Raw genomic sequence first — 14,485 nt, 5'->3', positions numbered from 1 at the left:
CACTCTGATGATAGACCTTCTCTCTCTTTCTCGGACTATCGGTAGCAGGTTGCAGGAGACTGGTGTTTTATATCTTTTTATGCATTGGTAATAAAGAAATTCTTGGTTTACACATATCCGGATTGGCCCACGTTCTTTCTACACTGAGTGGATCCCACGATCACTGGGGGCTGATCCTCCCTGGAGCCTGATAGTTTGGGGTGGTACTTCAACCACTCCACCATTGTGAGTGAGATACCTATTTATTTATTGTTAATTTTGCACTGTACAAACATATTGCACTAGGTGTTGTATTATTTGTATTACAGAGCCGTGTATTATTTGTTCCAGAAGCTCTGCAAGTATATCAGTCCTTTTTTTATTTATATTGGATATCCCTTGTCTGCACATATATGCACTTTGGCACTCCACATATTGTGTACATTTCTTAAAGCACTATAGCACTTTGGTATTATTGCATTGTAATCAAATGTGTTATATGCCCTTCCTTATTACCTATTTAGCACTTAGGAGATCTCACCAGGACTCCCAGTGAGTTGCAGCTATTTGTTTCGATTTATATTGTGTATGTTCGCTATACATATATTTTCCTCCTTGTGCGCCATTTAACCTTCCGTCGATATACATGTCTGGAATTGGGGGTGAATCTCATAGAAAAGAGTGCTAGGGGAAGGCATTCAGTCCAGGGCTTCCCTGTGTCTTGCATGGCTTTTGCAATCTTGTTCTTTAAGGTGCCATTTTCCCTTTCTACTTTCCCGCTACTCTGGGGGTGATAAGGGGTGTGGAAGGCCTGACTGATCCCTAAGGCTTTCATAATTTCTTGCATTATTTCCCCAGTGAAATGGCTACCTCTGTCACTTTCAATCACTTCAGGTACTCCATATCTACATACCAGTTCATTCAGAAGCTTACTTGCTGTGACCTTTGTTGTGGCTTTCGACACTGGGTAGGCCTCATGCCAACCTGAAAAGAGATCAATGCACACCAACACATATTCATACACTCCTACCTTAGGTAGTTGAATATAGTCTATCTGCAGTCTTTGAAATGGGTAAAGTGGCCTTGGTGTGTGCTTACTCGGTGTTTTGACAGCCTGTCGTGGATTGTTTCTAGCACAAATCATGCAAGCTTGGGTGTGTTTAGCTGTTACAACAGTAAATCCGGGTGCTACCCAATGGGTGTTTACTATGCTGTTCATGTGCATCTTGGATAGATGTGTAGGTCCATGGGCAATCTGAGCCATCATGGGGTACAATACTCGTGGCAAACACAGTCTTTTACTTGTAGAGGGATGAACTTGAATTGCTGCTTGCTTGGCAGCTTCGTCTGCTCTGTGGTTTCCTCTTGAAATTTCATCTGTGATCTTCACGTGAGCTGCCACCTTGATGATGCCTACTTGAGTGGGTAACAGGATAGCGTCCATAAGTGCACTCACGGCTTCAGAATTCTTGATTGGAGTTCCTGCTGAGGTGAGAAAATCACGAGCCCACCATATAGTACCAAAATCATGGGCTATACCAAAAGCATAGCGAGAGTCTGTATAAATATTAGCAGTCTTTACCAGTGTACTTGGATGGATTTAAAACAGATTGTGGCACTAAAAGCTGGCCCCATTTGGGCTAGAATAATTGCTAAATATACTGATGCCGATGAAGATAACCTCAGAAAAAAGCAACATGCAAACAGATGAATGGTTTAGAACCAAGTCTTCATCTGGAGCATGCTATGTCACTGTAATGAGAGAATGGGCTAAGGTAAAGACAGAGGAACTAGCCCATAAATTAGGAGATATATTACAAGGGAAAGATGAACCTGTAGAAACATTCTTCACCAGACTACAGATAGCTTGGGAGGCATTGGGTTACACAGATATTAAAACCACTTCGACCAGACTGCTTATTAACTGCTTCATGGATGGTATCCACATACCCATAAAGACTGGTCTCCAAAATGCTAGACCTGAGTGGAGAAGTTTAACCTATGGTGATCTGGTGAAGGTGGCTAGAGGAGTGGAAGCTAATTTAAATACTAGAAAGAGGAGCACACCTCTAATGGCTGTAACTGTCCCTAGAGCTGGTGACAGAAGGCAGGTAGACTGCTGGAATTGTGGCAGGAAAGGACACATTAAACGTAACTGCAAGTGTCCTCCCTAAAAATAGAAAATCCCAGGATTCTAATGATAACTCCCAAGACAGCCAACCCCCTTCACCACCTACCCCCCCAATAGGAAATTGGCAAACCAGTGTCCCTACATATTATAAATATCCCTGACTCTGCAGGACCCTCACCCATTATCAATGTTACACTACCCGGGGACCGAATAGTCCCTTTCCTGTTGGACACTGGCGCTGCTAAATCGATGTTACAGGAAAAATATGTGTTCCCGTATGAGAAATCTAATGATGTATTATCATGTGTAGGGGTGGATGGTATCGAAAATGACATTTCCCTTACCCACAAGCTGAAATTGAAACTACACGACTCTACTGCCCTTGTAACAAGGCTACTTGTCAGCCCTCATGCCCCTGTTAATCTACTAGGCTGTTATATACTGTCTGCTCTTAGTGCAAATATCCAGTATAGCCCCACTGGAAAAGTAACATTGTCTGTGCCTTTGGAGGACAAACAAATTATATCTCTTTCAAATGTTCTGGCAACTCTCACTATGCCCAGCCATGTGCCAGAACCTACCTTTGACTTGTCCTAAGTCCCTGATTCCTTATGGGCTACAGGGAAGACAGATACAGGCAGACTCTCTGTGCCCCCAGTCAAGGTGAATCTCCTGCCTGGAGCCAAACCTCCCTACCAAAAACAATACCCCCTAAGCCCAGCACAGGAAGATGCTATTTTTCAATCTGTGCAAGAGTTTCTGCAGGCAGGGGTAGTTGTCCAGACCACCTCCCCTTGTAACACACCATTGTACCCAATTAAGAAAAAGCAAGAGAAAGGTAAACCTGTGGTATACTGTATGGTACATGATTTGATGGCAATTAATGCTGTAACTGGACTGATTGCCCCTAATGTTTCCAAACCACACACCTTGTTGGCACAAATCCACCTTCCTCTAAGGTATTTACTGTTATTGGCAAATGCATTTTTCAGTGTCCCCCTGGATCCCGACAGTCAGTTTTTATTTGCATTTACACATAAACACAAGCAGTACACTTGGACAGTATTGCCACAGGGCGCACAAAACTCACCCACTATGTACAGCATGGCAATGGCCCAGATTCTTAAAGAATGGGAAAGGCCAAATAATGTAATTGTATTGCAGTATATCGATGACCTACTCCTATGATGCGATAATATGGAATCTTGTATTGTAAACACTCTTTCCTTGCTGAAATTCCTGGCAAAAGCAGGCTGTAAAGCTTCAAAAACAAAACTGCAAGCTTGTGTAGAGAAAGTTATTTTCCTAGGACATTGCATTTCCCAGGGCATAAAACATCTCACGGAAAGTATAAAGACTGCAGTTCAAAATATTAAACCCCCCCCCCCCGCCGCAGCCTAGCCCAGCTTCGTACATTTCTCAGCTTAATATCTTACTGCCGTCCTTGGCTGTGTTCAGTAGCTATCTACATGCAACCACTGTATGATTGTCTTGCCAACTAAAACAAACCATTTAAATTAACCCATGCGGCAGAAAATGCCTTCTATACACTTAAGATACTGGTAACGTCCGCTCCAGCACTGGGTCTCCCAGATTACAGAAATAATTTTAACCTGTTCTGTACTGAGCAATCAGGTTATGCTACATCTGTCCTTACACAGGACCATGGTGGTAAACAAAGACCAATAGCTTACTGCTCCACCAGATTGGACCCTGTTGCCAGGGGTGCCCCTTCATGTGTTAGGGCAGTGGCGGCTGTTACTGCCCTCCTGGACAAAGCCACTGATATTGTTTTAGATAATCCGTGTGACCATATACACACCGCATGATATCAACAGCATACTGTCACAAGTTCAACCAAAACACATACATACTGCAAGGCATCTCAGAATGCAATGTACCTTGCTTATGCCACCCCTGGCAACAGCCTTGCTTATGCCACCATCCAAGTACACTGGTAAGTAGCTTGAATTGTGGATAGAGCTAAGGGGGCCTTTTCAACATCTGCCAGCTGCTGTATTATTGCCAGTTGTTCCCTGGGTGTCCAGGGCTTATATTCTTCCCAGTATTGGATACTTGAGCTCGGCTGTCTGTTCTCATGGTATACGCTCCCAACTTTGGGTATCATTGGAGTAGAAAATTGTGGAGCTAATGGCCCCACTGGGGTGACTATGGGGGAAACTAGGGGTTCCTTTAAGTCTGGACTATCTTCCTGCTCTAATGAACCCATAGGTCTTACTGGGACACCATATGAAGTCCCACTGTGTAATATTACTGGAAAGAGAGGTTTTGATCTCCGTAAAAGGGAAATCGCCTGGCCTTTAGGGACCAAAGGAGTCCCTGCATTATCCTGGTAAAGGGGTGGTTTACAAGATTTTTCCCAGGATCTTGCCTACTCTGGGACCCTAGAGGTCCAAAACATTGATAATATGGTACACCTTTCCTGGTGGTTTCTCTACAACCACATTTAATTCAACAGCAGTATCATGCCATTTTTGTGCAACTTCTACCAAGTTATTATCTTCTAACCAACCTCTGTAATTTGCCAAAAATTCACTCCATATATGTGGGTCTATAGTGCCCTCTGAGGGCATGCCTGCTTTCTTAAGTAACCTCTTAACATTCTTAATTGCTCCTTGTCCTTTGTGATGCTTGACAATAGTCAAAGCCGTAAAACCCACTTGGGTACTTTCAGAGCTACCCATCTTAAACTTGTAAGGGTTAATTACTTCCTTACACAAGACAAACTGTACAATAACAGTGTATTTAAAACACTTATGACCAATGCAGTGGAATTTTCACAGTTCTGTCTTCTAAACACAGATCAGGAGATCTGCCCTTGGAGGATTCTAACTCAAAGTATAAAACAAATGACAAGGCAAACAATAAAAATAACTTACAACCCACAGTTATAATCCACTATCTCAAGATTCCTTTCACAAGACATAACACAACCTCCACCTGAATATAACCATAATACCACAGAAAACAAGTTCTTTAGATCAGACTTTTTTACAATCCTTACCCACCCAGGCAGGGGTCTCAAAGAGCACCAGAGAGTCAAAATCATTTATAGGTAGAAAAATAAAAGCTTTCCTACCCGCTGCAGATGATTAACCATCTGGGCTCCGAGCCAACCCTTCTGGGTCCGGATGAACTGGATTCGTCTGATCCCGGGGTCATGGCACCAAATTGTTGTGGATCCAAATAATGATCTTCGTTATATTCAGAGGAAGCCCAAATTGTTGTTACAAGTGCACTTGGAGAAGCGAGAATTAGACACCAGACACCTGTTGGTATTCAAAATAAGCCTCTGACATTTTATTCATCAGCTGGGTTTTATACATTAAAAAGTAAGTGCTTACGTGCAAATACTCTTAGAACAGTAATAGCAAGGGAGTACAGATAAGACATAGGGATGAGCGTCATGTACACATAACAAATATGTTTCAAATATGCAAGAGAGAACAAAAAGATTAGAGTAGAGACATCCTAGGTGGGGGCTCTCTGCTGCCGGAACTTAGACATATATGGTCTTAAGTGTTGTTCAAGCATTTCCTAATTCCAAGTTAGCCAATTTTAATATAGGATATCATTATATGACACCTATAAGCTTGAGCCTTGGAATCAAGATAAATTCTATCACATGAGGCACAAGGTCAAAGTTTGCTCAATGATGACAAATAGGCGGCAGATCGAACAGCGCATGTGTCCGCCCGCCGTGGCGAACGCGAACATGCTATGTTCGCCGGGAACTATTCGCCAGCGAACAGTTCGGTACATCACTAATCAAATGTATTACATTCACTATTGAGCTTTTGGGGAAAAAAAATAAGTACTTGGGTTGCTCTGTTAGCCTGTTAAGTTTGCACAAAACAATTTATTGCATATATTTTTTCTCTCATAACAAAAATTCCAAGTGATAATGGTGGTTATTTCTTAAAAATAAAATAAATTAAATGTAAGTAATATAGCAGCACCTATCAAAATTCAATAGCTCGTAAAATACACTACAATAACATGATATCTGCCCTCTCACTGCTACCAATACTACCAATGGACATAAATACCTTTTGATAGCAGTGAGAGGGCAGATGTGAGGAAGAGTATTGGATCAGTGAAAAATGTTATTCTGAGTGACGTCATAACACTGCATGTGACGTCATTGCCCTGCCTCCCGAACCAGAGTTGCAAGTGAGAGGTTCAGAATTTAACCCACAAGAGCTTGGAGCTAAAATTAAACAGAACTTGCAATAAAGGAAGGATAAACATTAGATGACTCTCTACAGGCAGTGTTTAGTAGACATGTGCAATTAGTTTCGGTCCGAATGCGAATCCGGACATATTTCGGGCAATTCGGACATTCAGATACTTCCGACATTCAGATACTTCCGAATTGCTGAAGTCCCGAAATTATGAAATTGCCGAATTTCCGAAGTTTCGAAGTTGCCAAAGTTTCAAAGTGCCGAAGTCCCGAAGCAAAGTATTGCCTAAGTACTAATATACTTACCCAGTGGAAGAATGTTACACTGTATACAAGTTTAAATAAAAAGCATACAGGGGGCGGAGCCAACAGCCGAGCCGACAGGTCGCATCTACTGAGAGCTCCAAGCTATATCAGCACAAAGAGCCAAAACAACGATTAATTTCACCCCCCAAATAGCAAACAAAGCTGACCTGCATCAACAGACATCGCAGCAATGGGCAGGAAAACAAAAAAGCAGAAATCAGAGATGCCCCGGCCGGGTACAAGCATTGGGGACCTATGGAGGCGAGCACATGGCGCCCTGGAGCCCAATATGGCCAACTATATGGATGAACTCGACGATTCCGACGAACAGCCTTCAGACCCTGAAGACATGGGCTTACCCAGGGCACCGGCACCGATACCACCAAAACCGCAGCCGGACGCGGCACCGGTCACAAAGGCCGAAATGCGGGAGCTACTGGCCGAACTCCGCCGGAACATACAGGCCGATGTGGCAGACATGCGGAGGGACATTAAAAGCCTGACAGACCACATGGCATCGGTGGAGCAAGACTCCCTCAACCACACGCGGCAAATGAAGAAGCTACAACAGGAGGTGAACTCACTACACCAACAGCACCGGATGGTGGAACAAAATATGGCGGTAATGGAAGACTCGCGCCGTGCCCACAATATTAAGATCAGAGGCATAGCGGAGTCGGCCCCAGACACTGAACTACCCCACATCATAAGGCGTCTCGTTAGCAAGATGCTCCCGCCGAAACAGGCTAAGGGAGTGAGCCTGGATGGAGTATTTAGAATACCTAAGCCGACGACGGCCCTGAAAGCGGATCCCAGAGACATAATTGTAAAATTCCAAAAGCGACAGGACAAAGAGGCAATCATGAACGCCAGCAGAGGTACCGCACCATATGCCTTTAAGGAGATGTCCCTCACATTTTTTGCGGACTTATCCAGGGGAACAATGGCCTGGCGAGCAGCACTCCGGCCCTTCACCTCCTTACTCTGCACACACGGTATCAGGTACCAATGGCGCCCACCCCACAAGCTACAGGTCCTCCACGAAGAAACCGCATATCTAATCTCGGATCTACAGGAGGCAATCAGGCACCTACCACTCTTGGGCCTCTCGCAAGACTCTATACCGCAACACCGTAAAACCTCTAAGCCCCACGAGTGGAACCCTGCCACCTCAGAGACTTTTGTCCCGCGAAAGACCACCCAGGCTGCACAGAAAATAGCCCATACCTGAGGGCCCCCTGTGGACTAACAGGGCCAAATCGCCCGTAGTTATAACTTTCTAATTTTGTATGAATAGCGGTATTTATTCTGCAGGACAACATATAGCCACGCTCACTCCACCCAGCATACACGACATTAGGGCTGCCAAGCCGCACGCACCGCCCTCACCGAGCGAAAACGGCTTCAATTGCCGAAATTTGGCCCGCAGTCTAGCATAGCACCATACTCGCTCAGGGCATACCCTGCTAGCAATGCGAATCAACCTCGTCACAAATCACATCACACACACAACAGGGGACACCCACCCCCCTTCCACCAAGGGAACTCAGAGTACCTTAGCGCTCCTATACATTACTCACCCAACACACTCACAGGCTGTCTACTAGATGCCCATGCTTCCTCCTCAACAGTGCTGACCCAGCCTTAAAGCTATAATAGTCTCCATTGTGGTATCTGGCGGTAACCTGCACGGATTCAATTCTAGTTTTAGTTTTATTTTGCCAATCCCGGTTCCAGGGTCCGCCTTTCATATACATGGCAGGGCCTGTACATATATCTATATCAATATCTACATGTCTATGTGTTTTTACGTGTTTTTTGTGTTTTCTTTCCTACTTGTAAAATACTACCGTGTTCACAGTTGATGTATTAGAAAGCTAAATATGCCTAACGACCTCGACCGCACAGCGCTTAGACTCTAATTGTTGGGCGTTTCATTGTTATTTTTTTTTTTAATTTATACTTAATATGTAGTATTACCGTGTGTCTCCTCTCAATAGCCTCAGTGCATCTCGCCTACTGGCAAAGGGACAGTTGTCCACATATATATGACATTCCCACCTTATCGGTGAGTTAAGCTTGATTTATGAATCCTCTAGCTAGCCTATTCCATATGGGACATGCACCTATTAACAAGATGGGTATGTCCACACTAAGTGCACTGAGGACCATCTCGCTTTGCTAATACTTGTGTTCTACAGTTACTTAAAATATTCACATAGTCCAGTCGGTAACCAAACTGAATGTCTACTGCAAACTAGCAATCTGGAAATATACTGTCTAGCCTATAGTAATCATCTCATTAACAAAAAAAGTGCTTACGTTTCAAGTCCATGAAAATGTTATGCTTGTTTTATTGTATGCTTGTCAAAGCTGTTGTGGCCTTGCAAAGCTATTTGTAATACTCAGCACACAAAAATAAAGAATTAAAAAAAAAAAAAAAAAAGCATACACGCTTAGCCAGGATTCAGCTATAAGCATCTGCAACACTTACAACAATCAAGTAACACACATTTATATAAAATGTAAGTCACTTAGCCAGTCAATGGAATGACAGGAATGAATAAGGAGATAGCTCCCTAATACTGTGGGAATTAGGGAGTTATCTACTAAAAGGCCGAAAGACCTAAATTGGTCTTTCAGCCAAATGTACTAATACTAAGTAAACCCTGAGCGGCGAGTGGGGGCCCTAAATACCAATAAGGAGGGGGGACCTAATGTCCTCCCCATGGCCCCCACCCCTGGGCGGCCATGGAGGGTTCCGCGCAGACTGAGCTCTGCAGGGCGGGAGAAGGCTTATAAAGCCTTGCCCCGCCCTGCAATTAGGCTCAGAGCACTCTGGTTGGTTGAAATCCACCCACCCAATCAGACTGCTCTGTGTCATTTTACACAGCGTGGGGAAGTTCTTTTTTAATTTTCCCACGCTGTGTAATTTGACTCATAACAACTCTGATTGGTGGATTGAAAGAAACCAGGGAGTTATGAGTCAAATTACACAGCTTGGGAAAATTCCAAAGAATTTTCCAACGCTGTGTATAATGACACAGAGCACTCTGATTGGGTGGATTTCAAGCCAACCAATCAGAGTGCAGTGACAGGTAAATGTAGAGACTTACATGTCAGTCCCTTCATTTACCTGTCAGAGTACTCTGATTGGATGGCTTAAACCAACCAACCAACCAAAGTGCTCTGAGCCTAATTGCAGGGTGGGGCAAGGCTTTATAAACCTTCCTCCTCCCCGGGGAGCTCAATCTGCATGGAGCCCTCCATGGGTGAAGGAGGATTATTTTTTTTTGCGCTCAGGTTTTTTTTTTTTGTCTAAGTGCGACAATCATTATGGATTATTATTTGGCCTTTTTTGGGGCTGAAAATGAAGATTTTAGAAGAAAGAAGAAATCAAATAGTAATTAATAGTAATCAAATTAGTAATAAGTAATATTTATTTTTGTTTACAGGTACTTAGTTAATGGTCCCCCCTTATTATTTGTAGGGTGAGGGGGTAGGTAGGGGTTAATTTGCTTTGGGAGGGGGTGACTAGAGGTTTGGGGACCCCTAGTCACCTGAGGGGGGGTTAAATTATTATTTAGGGCCCCCACCCGCCGCTCAGGGGTTGGGGCCAGGGGAAGAACATTAGGACCCCCCCATATTGGTATTTAGGGCCCCCACCCACCGCTCAGGGGTGGGGGCCAGGGGGAGGACATTAGGTCCCTCCTTATTCTAATTTAGGGCCCCCACCCACTGCTCAGGGGTGGGGGGAGGGGGGAGGACATTAGGTCCCCCTCTTATTCTAGTTTAGGGCCCCCACCCACCGCTCAGGGGTGGGGGCCAGAGGGAAGGACATTAGGTCCCCGCCTTTTTGGTATTTAGGGCCCCCTCCCACCGCTCGGGGGGGGACATTAGGTCCCCCCCCTTATTCTAATTAAGAAATAAGGGGTGGGGGCCAGGAGGGAGGACATTTTTTTTACTTTAGGGCCCCCACCTGCCATTCAAGGGTGGGGGCCGGGGGGAGGACAATAGGCTGCTCACTGTTTAATAGACATGCCCCTATTCGCGGTATGGAGAGTAGCGGCACAATTTACTAATACTAAGTATTTTTTACTTGGTATTAGTAAATTTGGCTGAAAGACCAATTTAGGTCTTTCTTTCAGCCTTTTGGTAGATAACTCCCTAATACTGTGGGAATTAGGGAGTTATCTACTAAGCGGCTGCAAGAGATATCCCGAAGTTTCGAAGTGTCAAGTGCCGAAGTTCTGAAGTGCCGAACCGAACCAAAGTGCCAAGTCCGGAAGTTCCGAATTGCCGAAGTCACGAATTTCAGAATGCCGAACCGAAACGAAAATTTTCACCATGCACATACCTAGTGCTTAGGAAGGCTGTGTAAGTCCCATGCAGGGAGGTAGGACTAGGGTTCATAAACAAAGTGAATAAACTCCTAAATGGCAAAGAATTGAGCAGTGAGCCTGCAGGGGCATGAGCTATACACCAAAACTGCTTCATTAAGCTAAAGTTGTTTTAGTAACTATAGTGTTCCTTTAATTTCCAAATAGTGTATTTTGATTAATAAAGATTTGTGGAAGAAAGCTGTTGCCTGATTGATTCCTTGTAAGATACTTACCAAAGTGATTTATGTGGAGCATCCATAGCCTGAGCAGTCTTTACCTGCTCTGTTTGTGAGTGTGCATATATTTATATAGGTTATTATTGGTGTTTACATTATTACACTATATTGTTTTCTTTTTTTTCTTACATATATTCTATGAATGGAAGAAGTTTTTTAAGTAAATTCTAAGCACTTTGAAGTTATGTATTACCCTATACGTTTGACGCACTTTTGTGTTGTGTGTTTACCCGTAGCATGTTATGACATATTTGTATGCACTTTACAAGGAAGTGTGTGTACACTAATGTTTAGCACTTTTGCACTTTTGTTTATGCACTTTATTGTAAGAATAGTACACATTGTTTTTTGCACTATCCTTTCACCTTCAAGGCCGAGTGCACTTTTATTTGAGAGTGGGAATACTCATGAAAGATATTTAAAGTTACAGCACACTTTAATTTTGTTTTATATATCTTCTCTTACTGATATGAATTCAGAAACAAAGAATAGAGGGCTCTGGCAGTGGTAGGAAAAAAATAAATATGCCACAATGTAGCAAAATTACTGTAAACCGAGGAAAACAAATCCTGTTTTTCTAGTTAGTTTGAAGAGCCTTATGAGACATGAGTCCAACAAGACATCTCAAATGTCATGAACAAATGGTAGCAGTATCATGATCTCCACTGTATTTATTTTTATATTATCAGGGAAGAAATGCAGTCGAAAGAAAATAAATTATGGAAAACTCAGTGGATTATGTGCCAAATGTATGTTAGGTCAATGAATACAATTTTTATTACCAGAAACTCTTTTTCAGGTGCAGCTCAGCTCCCTTCAACTGGAATGATGGAAGCATATGCTATAAAAAGCAATAAAAGGAATGAAAAATGGTAAGACATTGATTTTCTTTTAGCAAACCAGATATTTGTCACTGTGCGTATGCTGAAATGGTACTGGGGGGTGGGAGGGAGGCAGGAACATTGGACAGTGCTGTACATAGGAGACATGCATCTTGCAAATACAGTCTCCTTGTCAAATTGAAACACAGTTACTAAATACTTAATAGAAATGCAGGCCAAGATACATTGAGTCTATACACAACACGCTGTGCAGATGCATAAGGAAGTAGACAGTTATCTGAAGTGAGCAGGGTTCTGAAGTGGGTGGAGGGATAGAGAGGAGCATGAAGTAGGCTCAGGTGAGGTCTGAAGAAGGGTCTGAAGTGGATAAAATAGTGTGAAGTCTACTAGCCTATTATACTAAATATACTAAAATAAAATGTCTTTTCTATGCAATCACAATATAGGTTTAAAACAGATAATTAGGTGTGCAAATAACTGTAAAAGCACAGTGTAAAAATATAAACAGTGACACTAAAAACCATTAAAATTGATAAAAAAAAACCAAATAATTAAATCAATAGTAAAAAAGTGAAAAAACTGTTACTTGTGTATATTGATTAATACACTGTGATATAGTGAGATAAAATAAGTACAGAATATCCTTACAATCTCCCTTAATTGATGATCTCAATGAACGAGAGAGCTGAGTGTCTAGTAATTCATCATTCGATCCCTGTAAAGCTTCTTCTGTTCTTGATTTAAACAGGCCCATTCCTCTTTGGAAAAGTAAACATCCACTTCCCAAATCTCAAATTGTTCTCTCTGTTCCTAGTGGCTCAGCCAGCTCTGCATGGCGCACACAGTCAATGTCCCTAAGAACGTGCTGATTACAGAGGAGGTAAGCCTAGTAAGGAAATCCTTCTGTTGAGTTTTTATTATTATTATCATTATTATTAATATTAAACCTAAAACCGCCCCCTCCTCAAACTGGACAGAAGGATTTCCTTACTAGACTTACCTCCTCTGTAATCGACATTACTAGGCTTACCTCCTCTGTACATGGAAATAATGCAATATTTTTTTTCATTCAGGTTTGGGAGTGGAAAAACACAGATCTTTCAAACACATTATATTGAATACATCGATGAGGTTTCTAAGGAGATTGGAAACCATCCCAAGATACTTAGTCTCTTTTTCACAGATCCTAGGCTGGCATTAAAAATCTTCTTTGGCCCTTGCACATCTTACCAGTACCGTTTAACTGGGCCAGGAAAATGGCATGGAGCCCGCGAAGCAATTTTGACACAGTGGGACAGAACACTAAATGCAACTAGGACCCGTGTTATTTCTAAGAATCATGGTACTAGGTCAGTTTTGCCCACTCTACTGGTATTTTGCACTTTAACTGCAGCATTATACCATCGTTATAAACAGTTGTCCTTAAAAGAAAAAAAATTGTAATCAATATTTTTCAATGATTACAAAAATTGCCCGAAACACCATTTGGAAAAACCACCAGAGTGAACAAAAAAAACAAGCCATAGTGTGTGCACTCATATAAAATATGTTGCTTTCATAATAAATATAAATACCACTTTTAAAGACCACTCAGATGCACACGGCATTTCTTGAGCAATCCTCATTGGAATATCTGAGTATCACTATATAAACATTTTCACCAGGTCATCACTTTGCTGAGAAATTATACTTTTGGAGTTTAAAAAATACAACCTTTAAGCATTGCCCCTTGAAGTTGGCTGATGCAAAGGAACAGGCAGTAGAGGTTCAGGCAAGCCCAAGTAATATCTTTTCATTGCCACAATTATATCTTTTAATTGTGTTCCATTGTATTTTCAATTATCTCTTAAGTTACACTCCAGCCAAGACTGTGAAGTCCTGGCTCTGCTACTCCTACAAGTTTTATCTTAAATAACCACCTCAGTTATGCTCGTACATTGTTAATTGTCTCGTATTAAAAGGGAAAACTATTTTTAATATATATGATGTTGTAATTGTTGTACTGTGTATCATCTTTTTTTTTCAATTTGACAATTTGTATTGTTTATTTTCCTTTTTTTTCTTTTAAATTAAGAAAAAATTGGGGTACAGAATAGAAGGGGAGAGGGGATCGCAAAGACATACTTCTTCCCAATTAGACAATTCTTTTTAACAAGTGTGTCATGGTAAATAGACCGTGCCCTTGTTAGGAGCTAAAACTGGTAACGCATGTGTCAGGATACTAGTTGATCCAGCATGCAGAATTGTATCACATCTAAGACTTAAGGTAACGTCTTACCGGGCCTTAGAATGGCTGGACTTAATGTACCAGAGAACAGTCAGGATACTTGCAGAGGTCAGGGACACAGAGACACAAAGATGAGGGAAAGCCGAAAGTCAAGGATACCAGAATACAGGGAAGTCAA

The 14,485-nt window shown here is 42.3% G+C and overlaps 1 protein-coding gene across 1 annotated transcript in view; it reads left to right on the top strand.

The window, feature by feature from the left end:
* The window catches only part of LOC134567973 (dimethylaniline monooxygenase [N-oxide-forming] 2-like), a 102,785-nt gene extending 89,184 nt beyond the window's left edge, over positions 1–13,601 (top strand). The window contains exons 8-9 of the mRNA XM_063426162.1: positions 12,038–12,110; positions 13,154–13,601. Of these exons, the coding sequence (XP_063282232.1) occupies positions 12,038–12,110; positions 13,154–13,523 (443 nt within the window). The 3' untranslated portion in view covers positions 13,524–13,601. The remainder of the gene's footprint in view (positions 1–12,037; positions 12,111–13,153) is intronic.
* Positions 13,602–14,485: the final 884 nt, after the last annotated feature.

The sequence above is a fragment of the Pelobates fuscus genome, chromosome 7 (assembly GCF_036172605.1).
Source record: "Pelobates fuscus isolate aPelFus1 chromosome 7, aPelFus1.pri, whole genome shotgun sequence".
NCBI classification, from domain to species: Eukaryota; Metazoa; Chordata; class Amphibia; order Anura; family Pelobatidae; genus Pelobates; species Pelobates fuscus.
Note: the sequence above shows the minus strand (reverse complement) of the source record. Positions and strands in the feature narration are given on the sequence as shown.